The 19593-nt window shown below is 35.2% G+C and overlaps 1 protein-coding gene across 1 annotated transcript in view; it reads left to right on the top strand.

Moving 5' to 3' along the window:
- Positions 1-19593, top strand: part of LOC145246787 (very long-chain specific acyl-CoA dehydrogenase, mitochondrial-like) — a 248482-nt gene that overhangs the window by 203044 nt on the left and 25845 nt on the right. The window contains exons 5-6 of the mRNA XM_080108583.1: positions 5310-5418; positions 8918-9012. Coding sequence (XP_079964709.1) covers positions 5310-5418; positions 8918-9012 — 204 coding nt within the window. The remainder of the gene's footprint in view (positions 1-5309; positions 5419-8917; positions 9013-19593) is intronic.

Here is a 19593-nt window from a genome sequence, read left to right as displayed (position 1 = left end):
TTTTTTTCAAAAAAAATAATAAATTTAATAAATTGATTTTTTTTAAATTATTAGGAACACCAACAAATTGAACAAGGTATTTTTTTTAATAATCTGGAACACCAACCAATTTAAGAAGCTGATTTTGTTTTAATAATTAGAAACACCAACCAGTTTAAGAAGCAGATTTTTTTTATAATTAGGAACACAATATATTGAATAAGCTGATTTTCTTTTTCATAATTAGGAACACCAATACATTGAACAAGCTATTTTTTTTTAAAAATAATTAGGAATACTAATAAATTTTATAAGCTGATATTTTAAACAACAATTAGGAAACCAAAAGGAGGGTGGACCTGTAAATTCACCCTTGTCCGTATTTCTGTTTGTCTGTTCATTTGTTCATCCATTCATCTGTCTGCACTTTTCTCAACTACGCCTTGGAATTTTTTGAAAACTTTCACAAACATTAAACATGATATGAGTAAAAAAGTAACAGAATGGATTTTCCAGGAAAATTCCAGTGGCTCCATTAGGGGTGCCTTTAGGGTTAAAATGGCTAAAATTGACACTTTTATGCTTATTAAAAAAAATTGATGCCTTGGATTTTTATAAAAGTTTCTGAAGAGTTGTAACTAACTGATTTCTATATAATTTTGTTTGTCTATACTTCGCGATAACTCTTGGGTGTGCTCCAGGGGCTCTTTTAGGACTAATAAAAACACTCCATTTTTGAGACTATTTTACCATATTTATCCAAAATTTTCTGTGTAAGTCTATTTAGCAGTTTTGCATGATGCTGAATTCAAATTTAAATATGTTAAAGCTTTGGGGCTAAATGGTGGGGGTGGGGGGCAAATGATGGACTTAGTCATTTCTTTTTTTGCATGGTGCAGAACTCAAATTTACATATGTTAAGGTTTAAAACCTCACCGTTTGTTCATCTTCACCAGAATTTGACCTAGGGATTTCTGAGGTTAAATGGAATGGGGGAAAATGCTGAACTTAGTCATTTTTTTATGCCGCGTTTACTATACACTCATAGGGGAACATGCATTTTTTTTTTTTTTTTTTTACATGGAGGTCACCACTTATCAAGGCCCAAGGGTCACTCGGGGATAAGGGTTATTGTGTGTACAGTAATCAATGGGACAGTGTAGTAATAGTATTGGATAATTGATAAAGTGTCATTACTTAAGGGGGCGGTTCCTCAGGAATTTGTTTGTGTTGGACTTGAAGACATCCAGGTTGAAGTCGGGAGGGAAACAGGCAAGCAGAACGGAGTTCCACAGGCGTGTAGTTCTAAGAAAGAAGCTTTGTTCATGGAATCTACGTTTTGATTTAGGCACATATAGAGAGTGGGGAAAATTATTGATGGTGATTTCAGCTAGTCGAGTGTTTTTTGAAAAAGATTGGCGAGGGAGGACCAGAGAATGGAGCTCAGACGAGCACTTGCCATGGAAATAATGATAGAACAAAGATAGGTTCGCTATGTCTCTTCTGTGGGAAAGAGGTTGCAGGGAAGAGAAAATGGCATCCCCTACCAAGCCACAAAGTCTATTTTGTACTCTGTCAAAGCAGGATAGGCTATTTTTAGCAGCTCCTGCCCAGATGTGTCAGCAGTACTCCATCCTTGGACGTACTTGGCTCTTATATAGATAGAGAATTGCATCATTAGTGAGATATCTTCTGGAGCGGTTGAAGGATTCCACCATTTTCCCAGTGACCTTGGCCACAGACTTGATGTACATGTTCCATTTAAGATCAGGAGTAAAGGTCAAACCCAGAAGCTTGTCAAAACATGGGGCCTCCCCTAGACGAGAGCCATCCATTACAATTGATGCCAGATGGGGATCAGAGCGTTGATGATGTAGAGATAGGAGCTTGGTCTTAGATGCATTAAAGGTAACCAGCCACCTCTTTCCCCACTGTACCACGCGCTCAAGATCAGAGGAGAGAGAATCAGAGAGAACATTTTGATGTGTTGCCATAGATAGTCGTGTCATCAGCATAGATGTCAACGAATGATTTTAGTATGTGTTTTGGGAGATCATTGATGTAGATCAAGAAGAGAGTTGGGCCCAGTATGGACCCCTGAGGGACTTCAGCATTAATACTGTGGGCCTCTGATTTCTGCCCATCAACCACTACTCTTATGAGCCTATCAGAGAGAAATGATTTAATGATTGAGAAAACATTTTCAGTTATACCGTAGCTGGAAATCTTGTGAAGTAGGCCCTTATGCCAAACCTTATCGAAGGCCTTTGATATGTCAAGTGCAATTGCCCTAGAAATGAAGCCTTTGTCGAGAGATTCACTAATCCTATGAGATATAACGGTTAGCACATCTGTAGATCTAGAAGAACGGAAACCATATTGTGTGTCGCTAAGAAGGTTATTTCTGCTGAGGTGGTTGACTACTTCTCTATTTATTGTGTATGCTTCACTTGTTTTTTTTTTGTCATTTTTAGAAGTGAATTGGTATTTTTTTAGAAGTGAATTGGTATTTTCCAGTATCATGTAAATCATGTAATGTTGTATTCCAAATTTTAGATGTCAGAAATGGAGGAATCCAATATCACTGTGTTGGTCTTGAAATACTAATAAGAACTATACTTCAAAAAAGACACTTGTAGCCACTTGAAAATCGGAAAAAAATTTAAGATTTATGCCTGGAACTTCTAAAAAGAAATAAATTGAGCTTGATTCAAATATCAAGGCTAGACAACAAAAATTTGAAATGTTTCTTCATATTCAACAAAAAACAAAAGATAAATTTATAGGATTTGTTTTATATAGGTTGTAGATGTTTGTGCACTTTCTTATAATTGTATTTGGATTACTATTGATAATGTCACTTAAGATGACATGTTTGCTTTGTATTTTAGTAGATTTTTATAATATGGACATCATTCTTAGCAGACTGGAATTTGTGATAGCATACTTAGATGATATTTTACTGAACATTTTTCAATTCACTGATTATATTCACTTGATAGGCATTCTAACAATACATGTAGACAATTTCATAATCTGTGGAAATGATTTATTTCAGAAACTGAAATAAAAGACATCCAGACATTGATTTATTTCAGAAACTGAAATTATTTCCACAGATTATGAAATCGTCTACATGTATTGTTAGAATGCCTATCAAGTCACCATGGCAGTGTGTGTCAAAGAAGCAGTGCATTGTCATATGCACTCAACAGCAAATTAACTCCTGATTAATTTGCTGGTACCATCTTGAGGTGCATCAATTAAACCATAAATGCACCTTTCATACTTCCACACCTGTGATTCTGGACACATATCAGATGATGGTCTAAGGAATATCCCTTTCCAACATATTATCTTGCAGAAATACTGAGGTAACATCAAAAATCTCCACCTACCACATCATAACCGAGGCTGTTAACAATATGCGATACATAGCCTTACGACTGCATGTTGGAGAATCTGTTTTTAAATTATGAGAATCTTCTTCATAACCACATGCAACAAGACGAGCCTTCATTATTTTTTTGTCATTCACAAATTTTTCTGTTATTACCCATCTTGTTGATATACATTTTTGCCCTATGTCAGAGGCACACATTCATATACTTCATGAACTTTCATAGTTTTAAGTTCCTGTTTCTTTTCATCAATCACATCTTGTTCTTGTTCAAAAGTAAGCAAAACTACACATTCCTGATTACTTACCTATCTTTTACATCAGGAATTTTTTCCATTGATCAACATGATCTCAATTGATACAAAGAGGATTTTCCATTACTTAATTTTCTCCTCTTACTTCCTCATCTTTTAAGTTTTTAGTTCTTGTGCTGGCAACAAAATATTGAAGCCATGTATCAACAAAGATTGAATCTTTGAGAGATAATGTAAATGCTTTTGGTGACGCCATAGTTGTGAGGTTAACCTTGTTAGTGGCTAGTCAAGCTTCTTGTAAAACTCTTTTGAGCAAATTATATACAAGCTCTTTTCTATTATAATAAACTACAAAAATCAGCAACATCAAATTGATGTTTTTTATTTTTGGTTTTCGTTTTCTACAACTAAAGAGTTACAATATTTTTCTTGTTGAATTTGCATAATGCTTGAAAATGCTTCTTTTAAAAGCAATTCCATACAAGCCTTTACAAATGTTCATCATTTTATTTTTTGTATTCATGTTCTTTTCAATCATCTGCTCTTCTTGGAGTTTTTCAAATTCACAATATCTTCTCACATTTCATAGATGGTGTAGATATTTTATGATTGGTTTATCATTTTCATGAACTTTATTTCTGCTATGATCAACCTTTTCTTAGTCTCAGTCTCATATTTCTTATGATCTGAGGTCTTCCAGGTTTGTTGGATAGACTATCGTAAATACCTTCTTTATGACCTCACATCCAATTGTAGCCAAAAATAAATCTGTCATTTAATTTTCTCCTTCCATTTCCTTTTAACTTTTTAGTTTTTGCATCGGCAACAAAATATCAAAGCCATGTATAAACAAAGTTAGAATCCTTGAAAGACAATTGAAATATTATTGGTGACACCATTGCTATGAGGTATAAGATTACTCTTGTTAGTGGCTAGTCATGAACATTCTTCTGAGAGAATTATCTTTTCTACTTTTATGTTTATTATGCATACTGAATTGCCAGTATCACTACAAAACTATGTGTGCTTTTATTCTTGATCTTATATAACAAGTATCAAATACAAAGAAATCCTATTTATAGTCCTGTTCAGACTTCGATCGTTCTTGTCATAAACGATCTTATCACTCTACAATATCTTCCTCTTTTGAAATTTACTCTGTCCTCCTCTTTTGAATGCCCTGATCTGTCAAGTGTCTATTCAGTGTAACTAGCTGAAATGGAAAGGAACTGGAATCTTATGATGTCTCCATCATTCCAGTAATTATGGGAACACCTGAACTCATGAGAAAGAATTTCAAAAACTACATGTTGAATATACCCGATGAATCAAATCCAAGAGAAATACAAACAAGGAACGGTTAGAATCTTAAAAAGATCTCTTTGTTGAAGTGACTGAAATTGTGGGTGAATGTCTGGCATTCGGTAGGATGCCCTATCTCCATGGAAAACAAAATAAGAAAACTAAAGCATATGAATTAAACCAAAGCTTTTTACACTGATGTCAGTTATGTGATATTGACTATCACTAAACTCCAAGCTTTTTTTGTAGGTAGAACAATACAGTGCAAACATCTTTGGTACAATTTCATAATGTTGGATGACTTTCTGATAGTTAATCATCATTTATTTTTAAAGTATTTTTACAAATATTTTTTATAATTATATATTTCATAGGAAGTGAATGATGCAACTAAAAATGATCAGCTTGAAAAAGTTGATGATGAAACCATGCAAGGCCTTAAAGAGATGGGAGCTTTTGGATTACAAGTGCCTATGGATTTTGGTGAGTAGTTGGCACAATTGTGAAATTCTAATAGCTTTATTATATATAGAAGGGCACAGTAATTAGAGGAACAACGTAAATAAGTTTGAAAATAATAAAATATTAAAGGAAAAGGCTAGAATTGAACCCAGTAATCAAAATTTAAAAGTAAATACATATTGCTATTTAAATACGATCCCAGGAATTTAGTGAATTGCCATTATAGTAGAAATAATTATAAAAACATAAGTCAGTTAGGATTAATAGACAATCAATTGAGAAATTTTCTTTGTGTTGCAAAGGTGTGTAGAGACATGTAATATGTAGAATCCACGTGAGGGACTCACATGGTCTGAGCACGTTTTGGCATCATAAAGAAAGATTCAATATATTCAATTAAGAGGGTTCGAAATCAGTCAGTTCAGTCAAAGTCGTTCAGGAGGAGTTCAGAACAGCCAGAGGAGGAGAGATAGCTAAGCCTCTTTCTGAAACGAAAGAAAGAGTGACAAGACAATGTAATTCTGCAAGGAGATCGAATTCCCGATCATCATCTCATCCAACTGGAATTATCATCATGTAATTTGTAAGTCTTTGTCATCTTTCAACCGAAAAGGTAATGTGTTTTTGTGATTTGTCTTGTAAAATGAACTTTGTATGAAACACCCTTCCAAAGTGTTAACTATCTTTCCCCCTCCTCAAAAGTGGAACTGAATCCTCTCTTGTAAATAATGAATCTCCCCCCTGTTAAAAGAACTGTCTACGGCTCTCAATATCAAGCTCTTATTATACATATGAACTGTCGCCCTGTTATACACCCCGCTACACAAATTTGACAGAATAACAACACCCTAAAATGTTTTTTATTCAAAGAAATTAGTTCCATTTGAAACTACTTTTCTTTTTAATAAAAAGCTTTTTTTCACTTCTGTATCATTGTAAAAATAAAGTCATTAGTTTTTTTTTTATAAAAGTTTTTTGTGTAGAATTTTTAGATTTACATTTTTTTTTTAATGAGAACTCTTGCATGCTTAAATTTAATATAAGAAAAAGTATACAGTCATGCTATGAACATATAACCTCTCCTTTTGTTTTGCTGGAGAAGGACTATGAATATCTGTCTTGCCTAATGCATCATCTCAAAATGAACTGTTTTATCTCATTTTGAACTGGGTTTTTTTTCATCCATGGATCTGTTCATGAGTGCAAAACACTTCAAAGCAATTGAAAACATTGACGTAGTTAAGGTTTTATTACATTGTAAAAAAAGTGTCAGTTGGATTCTTGACAAGATTTAAATCAAATTTGATCTGCCTAATCGATATCTTATTCAGCCTCCTCTCCATTGAATTAGGGAATTTTTCATTACGTTATTCACATAATGAAAAAGGAATCTCATAATATATCTGGTCACACTGTTTTATAAAGAAAAGTTTGGGCTAAACACTGTTGCTTATCCTTAGATACTTATCTATATACATTAGCTAATTACATTGTAGCTCTCTTGGTCTTTAGTAAAAATTATCATTTAGCCTTCTTGCATTTTTTTATATAGTACTATATTTCTTTTTAGCTTTTTATAAATACCTTTTGATCTCATCATAACAAACTTTAAAATTGATGCTTATTTTCAATGATGCAAAATAATGCTAGAAAAAGAGACAGGCACAAACAGCATTTTTTTATGTCTCCTTATGTTGCATATACAGATCCTTGAGAGCGAGCTTAAACAATAAATTTAGCCAGATGACAATAACATTCTGATCTGCATTCTTTCCAACAATATGGTCACTCGCTGACCAGAGATTTGCGCTCTATAGTTGACCTGCTTTGGCGTCATCTCCTGGGCATTGCATAAACTTGTGACCCATTTTTTTGTTTGCCGTCACTTGACCACACAAAGATCCCACATGTGACCTTTGGTCACATTTTCTGGACAAATTTATTATTTAACCTCACTCCCGGGGATTTGCTTATCCTCCCCCTTCTTATTAAAAAAAAAATATTATATATTTTTTTCATTCTACACACACCTACCCCATCATGGAATGCAACATCTCAAGACAATACAGTTGATTTTACAAAAGAGAAAAAAAAATGCATGTCATTGTTACACAATAGTAAACAATAGTTATCAATAAAATAATGTCTCTTAGTCTATTGTGCACAATTGCATGTTCATGAATCACTTTTTCTTTTTTCTTTACTTTTCAATTCTCAGAACATTTTTCTGTAAAATTTTTTTTTTCAAAAAACACAAAAAAAAACAGAAAGCTGTAAACTTCAGAAAAGAAGAAATTCAATTTTAATTGTTTTTTTTTTTGTTTTTTCAAAACACGAAAGTTGAAAACTTGAAAAAAGAACAATACAATTTCATAACAAGTTCGGAACTTTTTTTTTTTTTTTTTTAGTTTAAGCAAAAAGAGCATTCAAGTTTTGCTTTTGGCAATAAAAATAATTTGATTGACAGGTTACCAGAACAAACATTGAAACAATTTGGCAACAATTTTCATAATAATGGTACATTTGCACTGTGTAAACCTTAGTATTCCTTTCCTTTTCTTTCTTTTATGTTGTGACTGTGTGTTTCTTTTCTTTTTTCTTTTCTCACATTTTTTCCTTTTTTCAACTAGTTACATATTACCCTTTTTCTTAATTCTTTTGTAAATACTTTTTTTTATATGGAGTGTTTTTTTTTCTTTCCTTTTTTTCTGTAGACATCTCGATGCATGTTCATTAAACATCAACAGTAACCATGTTGCAATTATTAAATTGGCCAGATGACGACGACATTCCGATTTGCATTGTTTCCAACAATGTGGTCGCTCGCTGACCAGGGATTTGCATCCTATAATTTGACCTCACTTTGATGTCATCTCCGGGGCCTAGCATAAACTTGTGACCCACTTTTTTAACATCATAAAGATCTCACACATGACCTTTGGTCACATTTTCTGGCCAAATTTATTGTTTATCCTAACTCTTGGGATCTGCTTATGCAACACTTATTTATTTACATACTTATCAGTTTTTTAATTTAATTTTTTTTTGTTTACATGGTTTTCATCATTAATCAATATTTTATTCAAGCTATAAACTATCCCAAAGTCTATAAAATATCATGAAAGTTAATTAAAATTTCATTAAAATTGTAATAACTTTGTTTAAAAATTTTTTCTAATGTGTACAATACCAGATCATGTGAAAATACAGTGATCAACCATTGTTTTTTTCCCCCACTCATGTAAAAGGTATGACTCAGAACATTACCTCTCCTCTTTTCTCACTTTTTGACCTGATTATTGGATGGCAATACTTCTTTCATTTTTCTTTATTTAATGAAATGACAATATTCATTTCTTTGCATGTAATGAACTATTAGGAAATTACTAAAACTTTTGAATGGAGCTTTTAGGTTTCCCTAATGAGTTGTTTCATGTTAATTGGGCCAATGCAGAGAATTGCTGTTCTAACCCTCTTTTTATAATGTACATATATTCTAATTTTCTATTTTGTTCTTCAGGAGGTCTTGGTTTAACGAACACAATGTATGCACGTTTAGTAGAAATTGTTGGTGCCCATGATTTGGCAGTTGGAATCACTCTTGGTGCTCATCAGGTAAATTTCATGACTCCTTATGTTTGAGAATCTGTTAATAAAGTAACTGAAAGAGAAGCTTATTATAAGAAATTCTAGTTGAAGCTTTTGTTTTGCCAAAAACATGCACTAGAAAAATATTTAAAAAAAAAAAAATCTTTTTTCAAAATTGGCTGCAGAAACTAAGCTTGTCACTTACAGAAAAAAGAGGCAAGTCAAAGATTACAAAAATGCCTATCAAAAGATGTATTGTTAGTTTCAATGTCTAAACCTCTTGCCAATTGCTTTTGTTGTTTTCTTCTGTTTAGGTATGACCCCAAAATAAAAGACATGCTAAAATAAGAATATTACACAATAAGAACAGAATAACGATTCAACATTTTATTACTCAATAAATCTTTTGTAAGATCTTGTCATCAGGGTTACAGTTTTAAGCAGGGTTGTGGAGTCGGATGGAAAAGTCCAACTCCGACTCCTTGAATTCCTAGGACTCTGACTTCGACTCCGACTCCTTTACTCCTATGTGGAAATCTATTCTGCAGATCCATATAACAGACTCCCACATCTATTCAGCAAGCATTTTATAATTACTTTTCATGTATATCATTTTTGACGTTTAACATTCACTTGTTTGATAAATATATTCACGTATGCACAATACCAGCTTTATTTATTTTTTTATTCATGTCTACCTCTAACAAGGAGTATCACCACTTGGACGTTAAAGTCTACTGACCATGATGTGGAGAGATTAACAAGATGTTGGTTTATGTAACATTTTAACTTCCACATATCAATACGACCAGGGAAGCAGGTAGCAAGAAAGGAATTCTAAAGTGTAGCTGTTTGAGGGGAGAAACTGTTAGAATAGAAAGCTTTCTGGCATCTAGGGACCTCAACAGTGAAGGGGTGAAATCTTATTGCTAAGCGGGTTTGTCGGGGATATGAATGGCGAGGAGGTACGAGTGCAACAATTTCATCAGAACACATTCCATTAAAAAATTTGTAAAACAGGTACAGAGATGCAACATTGCGGTGATGAGACGGGCTGGAGCTTAGTTGATTAAGTGGGACCGATTAGATTGACTACTTTTTTTTGGACTTATCATGTGACAACAAGACTCCATGCATGGGTGGCATTGTAGAGGTACAGGATACTCTCAGGTGTGAATAGTCTTTTCGCTCGATATAGGGAACCCACCTTCTTTACAGCAGTCTTTGCAATGTCCTCTATGTATTTGTTCTAGTTTATATTGCCTGCAAATATTAGGTCGAGGAATTTGAAGGTAGAATTCTCAGGTAGGGTATTATTTGTCATCGATATAAGCGGTTGAAGAGGCGTCTTGTAATTATTAAAGGAGAGCAACTTAGTTTTACTAGCATTAAATGTTACTATCCATATGCGGCCCCATTTCATAATTTTCTAACGATTCTGCCATTGTCTTAGATTTATGTACATCCATTCGTCCTCCATGCATGTTATAGAGCATTGTATCATCAGCAAATATACCCATCTTGAACACAATGTTATCAGGAGGTTGTTTATATTTTATATCAGAAATAATAATGGTCCAAAGATCGACTCCTGAGGCACTTCCACATTAATCTTATGCTGCTTTGATGTACATCCATCAATGAAAACCTGTATGCTTCTATTGTCTAAGATGGATCTAATTATATTTAGTATACATCCAGTTATAACGTACAATTTAATTTTCATTAGCAGCCCTTTGTGTCAGGCTTTCTCAAAGGCCTTGCATATGTCAAGGGCTACAACCCTGGCTTTGCCCGCCTTATCCGGTACATGGTAAATGCATTCAATGATGACTGTTAAAATATCTGCAGTAGAATGTCATTGCCTGAATCCATACAGTTTGTCAGAGAGAAGATTTGCTTTTGCGAGGTGGTGAACTAGTGCTTGATTAATTAAGGTCTCAAAGATTTTAGCAAAGAGTGGGAGGAGACTAATGGGGCGATAATTGAAAGGGTATGTTTTTTCACCAGAATTCCTGTACACTGGTACAACAGAGGCCATCTTCCAGCTATTAGGGAAGCAAGATTCAGCAAGGCATTTATTGTAGAGCTTGGAAAGTATAGGGACTAGCTCAGCTGAACATTTCTTAATTACTATAGCAGGATGAGATCAGACCTTTGAGGTGTTTGTTTTTTATGATATTGCGAACATGAGAAGGGGGGATTTTTACATCATCTGATGTGGCTTCAGTCCGCATAGGGAAATTTGGGAGGGAGTTGTTTGTTGGCTCTAAGGTGGAGTTGGAGGCGAATTGCCGGGCAAGCAGTTCCACCTACTCCATTGCCATGCGTGCAAACTTCTGGTTGTTGCTTAGTGAGGGAATTACTGATTATCCTTTATTCACTACAGTATTATAGATTTTTCAGAAATCACGAATTCTTATCTGTTGCAATTCTATGTGTTCCCTGATTATTTCAATATGCTTTCTTTTGGCTCTCGCTATTTCTCTCTTACAATGATTTCTAGCATTTACAAATTTTTGCCTATTTGTATTCAACTTATGATGTACAAACCGTCAGAATGCATGGTGTCTTTGTGCAATGGCAGCTGCACAATCTGTAGTGAACAATAGGGGTGAGTGGGGCTTGCTATAATACTTCCGTGTGGGAACATGGGCTTCAATGCCAGATTTGCACCATTCAGTTTTCTCATTAACACACTGTTCAGCAGGAAGCGAGAAGATATCGACTCATGGGGCATCTCAGATGAGTTCTCTAATGGTTTCTCAGTAAGCCCTGTGGTAGTACCTTGTTGTTTTGGGCAATGGTTTCTCACCTTGAGGTTGGGATGTAAATGTGACTAGCGAGGGTACCTGGTGCTGCCCGGGTGTTTGTAGGTGTGTGTGGTGTTAAATAAAAAAGAACCCCGGTGTAGGATCGAACCTGAAGCCCTGAGGCAAAGTTTGAAAATAAAATCGGCCAGCCAGAATGAGTTAGTGAAAGATGTTTGAATTGACAGGGGCGCGGCCGGAAGTCGTCGAACGTTACGACGACAATGTAGGTTTGTATGTTATAATCGAAGTAAAAAAGAAAATAACATTAACACTTAAGCGGGGAAAAAAACACAAAAAAAACTAACGTAAGGCAAACGAATGATGAAAACAGAAAAACGAACACGTGAAAAATGGCTTAAATAAGCCTGTTTCAATATTAAAATTTAAAAAATTGGTGGGTACCCGAGTGTTTTTGGGTGTTGCTAAGAATAAGCTAAGTAAAAAAAAAAAAAAAAAAAAAAAAAAAAAAAGCGGAAAAACGAACGTTACGTGAAAAATGGCTTAAATAACACTGGTTTATTATTTAAAATTAAAAAATCTGGAAAAAAAAAAAAAAAAGAACATCTCACACCACGATTCGAACCCAAAACGTTTCAATAATGAACCAAGGCCTTAACCAACTGAGCTAACGCGACTTACATGAAATTTGTTCGGTTTTTCAACTATTTAAAGTAAATCAGGTCACGTCATCTGACGCATGCGTAGAATCGGTCATTGTCAGGAGAGGACCGTTTTTGTTGACCCCCCCTGTCGAAAATTGTCGATTTCGGGGTGAAAAAGTTAACGTTTTTGGCCAATTTTTCAATATTTTTTGAGCAAAGGATGGAGCTTCGATGTGATACCAAGTTTTTGAATTTTCATTGTGTCTGTCGAAAGTTTTTAGCAGACATCCAAAGATACATACATACATTTTCGCTTTTATATATATAGATGTCAACTGATACCACTAGGTGGTCTGCGTTTCCAAGTAAACTGTGGGCATTAGTCACACAATCTTCAGGTCCTGTGGTGAGGAATAGGTCTAGAAGTGAAGCCTGCTGAGGTTCACGATCTGGTAGGCGAATTGGAAACATTACTGTCTATGTGAGGGAATGGGCTATAGAGAAGCTATTAGTAGAGCATCCAGCTGCATCTGTGTAACCTGAGAAACCAAGCCAATTTTTATGGTGGACATTAAAGCCACGAAACGCATGTATTTGGGCGTTACTATCCAAGGAGAGTGCTGCATCTATACTATCAGACAGATTAAGGTACAATCCTGACTTGGGGTAAAACAGTAGAGAAAATATAAGTAACTAACACAGTGATAAAATGTTAGTTGAAAGCACATAAAAGCCTGGTCATCCGATTCTGAATTTTTCTCTCTAATTTAAGGGAGGGTGCTATGAATATAGATTTCCAAGCCCGTGCATATATCTATCCGAGTCCTTACAGCAAAGAGGGAGGTATCCTGTTATGTTAAAGTAGTTAGAGGGGTTGAACAGTGTAAGTTTGTTTCATTTAATACTAAGATATCTGAGGAGTTTACTAAAAAGTAAGACTCTACATCATCTATATTACCTCTAACCCCATGGATATTTGTGAAAGCGAGCCTCAAAGGCGGAGGCAAATTGGTTTTGTTTGGGTGGTTGTCTGGTTTATCGTGATATTTGTTTGGGTTGTCATTTCATTACGTTTTTGTTTAATGTCAGGTAAGGGGAAGAGTGTTGAGAAAAGTGGGCCTGTTTGACACCAAGTATACACACAGTAGCCCATTAGCCGAGTCTTGTTTAGAAGTTGTGGTCTTATATGAAAACCCACCAGATATAGCAGCAGGGTCTCTTTCTATGTGCGACATGGCACTACAACTATCCTGATATTATACAACTGATGACAGAGCAGTCAGTTTAAACATTACCAAAGAGTTAGGGCACCTGTACTGTCAGTCGGAAATAGCACCCAGACAAACTGTCAATCAGTTACTCTTAACCTCTCAGACAAGACCGGCCCAAATAAGTCATGTGAGCACAAGTAGCATGTAAGCAAACCAACTTTCTCAGTTTCTGAGAGAAAGAGTGAAATTTAAAATAGGGAATAGAGGAACAGTGATCAATGTCCTAGTCAGAAAACAAGGCCAAGCATAAAGTGGCTCTGGTGAGTTCCTGGTATTATACCTCAAGTTTGGCTAATAGACAAAGAAAAAGTCTGAAAGCCGGCGATAGGCAGAGCCTATCTACTCCTTAAGCATTTAGGTTTGCAAACCAGGAATTTGTTCGAGTTACCAGCTCAAGGAAGGTTGTCAACCATGACTGAAGAGGCTTCTCTCCGCCAGTTTTCTTATCAGTTTTCTTTCTCTAAGATGGATGATATGACAAGATCTACGGGTCTATCACACTGAGAGGGTTAACCATGTGCATGGTTTCTACACTAAATATTTTTGCGCTCCCGCATGAAGCAAGATAGTGAGTATCTTACTTTAAAGTTTTTCTCTATTCTACATAAATAACGTAGGATAAGAAATAGATTCCCCTCTTACATTTACGAAAATTTGTATCTTTCAAGTACTGTGAGGAAACCAATCTGCTCTAGCAACTAATTTGTTTTAAAATATAATGAATACAATATTAATAATAATTACTTGAATATATAAGGGAATATAAAGCAAAGAATACAAAAGAAATAGTGGGACCAAATCTACATACACAGATAGATACACTTAACTTGGTGTTCTTCAAGCGCCCTACGTTGGTCTAGCTAATGGAATGAATTGAGGTGCAAAGATTAGCATTTATTTGAGAGCGGAGGGAGAGGGAGGAGGGAGAGAGTCTTAAGAGCCAAATGTGTGCTTTGATTTTGATACTTCTCTCTTTTATTTAATTGAATAATTTTTGATTTCTGTATTAATAATTTAAAACATACAAACTCATTTACCAAAGCGGATGAATACTAGAAAAGAGATGAGTATTTTCAACTTTTCTATTGTGTATATACATATATTGTTAACTATTACTAATATATTACAAACAAATATCATGCGAGAAAAATCTGGGAAAATAGTTTCAAGCGTGTAAATAGCATGGAATATAGAAATGGAATAAAATAATACAATAAAATAAATCAAGTTTTTAGTAATATCTATTTTAAAGGCAGATTAAGGGATGGTTAAAATTTTTAAATAGATTAAAGCATTTTTTTTAATGCAAGTCCCCCTTACAAAATTTGATTATCGTATTTTAATGTATAACATGGGAGTAGACTCATCAGTCAATTTAGATAAGAATGCAAGTTTGGAAATGTGGTTATAAATACATTTAAAAATATAAACTAATTTTATAGAATAAGTTAAAAGGATAAAAAATTTACAATTAAATTATACTATGCTGTCAGTTCAAAAGGGACTACAATATTTTGGGATAGGGAAACCTATTTAGACCATGGCATGTGAAGCCAAACGCTTCTCATCAGAAGAGAGGAGTATATACGCATATTATACAGGGAACGGTCATGCCATGTCAAAACACCAGCAAAAAGTTGGAATCTGCATCCACCTACACCGAATTACCTGAAATTTGGCACAAATATTCCCCTTCATGAGTTAGGAAAATGTACCAAATTATTTGGTCCTAAACCTTACCATTCGGATTTTAGGGTGTGTGTATAAAATTTGCATATTTTGCTTCTAAATTTATGCCACAAAACGTCACAAAATTTCAATGTTTTATAAAATTAAAAAGAAAATGCTTCCACATATTCAATATTTCTAAAATTTGGTAGGAAGGGCATTTAGGGACTGTAGAATCCGAATATTTAATTTTAACCCTATACCTGGTAGCTTCTGGTGGGGCCTCTTGATGCCATACTAGTGGGTAATTGTTATGGCTTTACCTATTCATTAGCTACAAATAATAAAAAAAAATTCTTCGTTTTTTTTTCTCTCTCTTAGTTTCCCCTCTCTGTCCTGCTCTAAGTAAATCTGACAACTTAGTCCACAAATTCCAAAATTTCATCATGACAAGTTTCAAGAAAAATTACACGATTAAACCCGGTTCTCCAACTTCCAACGTAGACCCCTACTACCATGTCTCCTTCTCCAACATCAGGGGTCTACATTCTAACCTTCCAGAGGTTGAAACCCAATTACAGGAGACTAAACCAGACCTTTTATTTTTAAGTGAAACTGGCATTGGACAGGCTATTTCCCTAGAAGAGTTCGCAATTAAAGGATACTCTAACTTAACTTCTAAATCTGACCCCCAAGATCGCCATGGGCATGGAATATGTACCTATATTAAAGATAGCTTTCCATGTGGTAGGGACATCTCCAGGGAAGATCCTAACTTACCCTATATGTGCTTCCGGGTTGCTTTAGCTCACACTACTGCATTTATATTTACTCTCTATCGCCCCCACAACAGCGGAGTTACTGTCTTTAAAAGCATATCTGAGAAAATTGACCAAGTCCTATCTGCTTATCCTTCAGCTAACATTCACGTATGTGGAGACTTCAATGTTCACAACGTCGAATGGTTGACCCACTCAAACAAGACGGATGATGAGGGGAGATTCTGTCATGATTTCTCCATTGCCTATGACCTCACTCAGATTGTTCAGGAACCCACCCGTGTGCCCGACAATGATAGCCAGTATGCGAGCCTACTAGACCTTTTTCTCACAACTTGCCCTGAACTATGTTCAGTTTCTGTCTGTCTCCTCTTGGATCTTCCGACCACTCTGTTGTATCAATTAAGATAAAAATGAAATGTAATAAGTCCCCAGACGTACCTCTCCATCGTACAGTATATCGATACACTAAGGCTGACTGGGATAGCTTCCGTACATTTATAACTGATCTACCTCTCCATTCCATGTTTAAAAAGGATGTGTCCTCTATAGTATTAGACCTGACGGAATGGTTAATTGTAGGTATTGACCGTTTCATACCCTCAAAAAGGTTTCAGCAAAAACCTAACAGCCAGCTATGGTTCTCTCCAGAATGTTCTGCTGCCATTGCGCGCAGAAATCACTTTTTCCACTGTTTTCAATGTAATAGATGTATGGAAACTAAAGCCGCTTTCAGGACTGCCAGCAATCATTGTAAGAAAGTAATAAAGAATGCAAGAGAGTTGTATGCTCAATCTGTTAGCTCCAAAGTAGCTGAGCAGCGGCTTGGTTCCCACCAGTTTTGGCAAATAGCAAACAGAATCCTGAACAGAAGCGTGTGCTCCATCCCAACTATTATCAATGGACCTGAGGTAATCTCGTCAGCATCAGACAAAGCCAAACTCTTTGTCAAGAACTTTGCAGCTAATTCTACCCTTTGCGACCAAGGCCGCCAACCCCCAATATTTCCTCCTGTATCAGAAAACATGCTATGTGATGTTGCCAAGCTAATCAAAAACCTTGATTCCAGTAAAGCAACTGGCCCTGACGGTATTCCAATTATAGTACTCAAAAAAACTTCAACCTGAACTAGCGCCCATACTTACAAAACTCTTTAAACGTTGTCTTAAGGAGAATAGTTTCCCATCTCCCTGGAAAATCTCATCAGTATGCCCTGTATTTAAGAATTCAGGTGATCACTCATCCCCCTCTCAGTACAGGCCAATAAGTCTCCTGTGCGTCATGAGTAAGTTGTTGGAATCTGTGTTAAATACAGAAGTAATCAACCATCTCAACAAAAATAACCTTCTTAGTGACACTTTATATGGTTTCCGTTCTGCTAGATCTACAGCAGATGTGCTTACAGTTATATCTCATAGGATTAGCAAATCTCTCGACGGAGGCAACCTTTCTAGGGCAATTGCTCTTGACATATCTAAGGCCTTTGATAGGGTATGGCATAAAGGTTTACTTCATAAGATCTCTAGCTATGGTATAGCTGGTAATGTCTTCTCAATTATTAAATCATTTCTTTCTGATAGGTTCATAGTTGAGTAGTTGAGGGGCAAAAATCAGAAGCTCACAGTATTAATGCCGGTGTTCCTCAGGGGTCCATCCTGGGCCCAACTCTTTTCCTGATCTACATTAATGATCTTCCAAATCACATCCTTACATCATTTGTAGACATTTATGCTGATGACACTACCATTTATGGTAGCACATCTAAGACAGTAAACGACCAAGTTCTCTCCAATTCTCTCTCCTCTGATCTTGAGCACGTAGTACAATGGGGAAAGGAGTGGCTGGTTACTTTTAATGCATCTAAAACCAAGCTTCTCTCTTTACATCATCAACATTCTGATCCACATCTGGCATCAATTGAAATGAATGGCTCTCGTCTTCAGGAGGCCTCAAGTTTTGACAAGCTTCTTGGCTTGACCATTACTCCTGATCTTAAATGGAACATGTACATCAAATCTGTTGCCAAGGCTGCTGGAAAAATGGTGGGATCTTTCTATCGATCCGGTAGATATCTCACTGCTGATGCTATTCTCTATCTATATAAGAACCAGGTACGTCCAAGCATGGAATACTGTTGCCACATCTGGGCAGGAGCTGCTAGAAAGGACTTGTCCTGCCTTGATAGAGTTCAAAATAGACTTCGTAGCCTCGTAGATGTCCTTTTCTCTTCCTTGCAACCTCTGTCTCACAGAAGAGCTGTTGCGAGTTTGTCTCTGATGTATCGTTATTTTCATGGAAAGTGTTCGACTGAGCTTCAATCTATGGTCCCCCCTTGCCAAACTTTCACAAGAAACACTCGTCTAGCTGTAAACACTATCAATAATTCCCCTCACTCTGTATCTGTGCCTAAACCTAAACGTAGATTCCATAAACAAAGCTTCTTTCATAGAACTGCACGCCTGTGGAATTGTCTTCCGTTTTCCTGCTTTCCGGCTGACTACAATATGGTTGTCTTCAAGTCTAACGTAAATAAGTTCTTGATGAGCCGTTCCATATAAGTTATCAAATTTACCAAATTTTCATTACTAATGATTACTATATTGTCCAATTTCTACTGTACACTCTTTAACCCTTATCCTTGAGTGGCCTCTTGGCCTTGATAATGTGGTGATGCCTATGTAAAAAAAAAAAAAAAAAAAATTTTCTCACCCAAAAGCATGTCCCCCAAATCATCAATTTTTATCTATGTAGCTTACAGTCAGTCTAGAGAAAATATGTCCTCTTCAATTTTCATATTTTTTTCATAGCATCTACTATGACTGCTTAAGTTCTCAAAATAATGTTGTGAGGGTTTCTAGCCTACTTTAGAAGATATGGCCCTGCAAAGTTTATCTTTTTTTCTATGTACGCATGGTAATTCAGTGAAAGATTGATAAAGACAATCATCCTAATTCTCTCAAACTACTCAAATGTTCATATTGTGCTAAGTAATTTCTTAAACTATTCAATAAGATAGTATTTTTTAATTTAAAAAGAAAATAATTTAAATATATTTTGTAGATATTGCATTTTGTATGGTACGGATAGATTGTCTTTAACAAGTGATAAACATTGACTCATGCATTAGGATCAACATTTTATAGAGTTTTTGTAGATGGCATTAAACATTAATTTAAAAGAAATTATTTCTGATTGAATTTAAAAAACAAAATTAATTTCATTGTTTTCATGAAACAAAAATTAGATTTTTAATGCATAATGATGAATGTTAGAAAAGAGATGAGTATTTCCACTTCTTCTATTGTGTCTGTACATATATTGCTAACTATTACTAATATATTACATATATTACTAACTATTACTAATATATTACAAACAAGATGACATGCAAGAAAAATCTGGGAAAATAGAATATCAAGCATGTAGATAGCATGGAACATAGAAATGGAATAAAATAATACAATAAAATAAATTA

Source organism: Euprymna scolopes, chromosome 24, assembly GCF_053919585.1.
Source record: "Euprymna scolopes isolate OS-2025 chromosome 24, ASM5391958v1, whole genome shotgun sequence".
Taxonomy (NCBI): Eukaryota; Metazoa; Mollusca; class Cephalopoda; order Sepiida; family Sepiolidae; genus Euprymna; species Euprymna scolopes.
The sequence above is the reverse complement of the archived record's forward strand: the minus strand, read 5'-3'. Positions and strand labels throughout refer to the sequence as shown.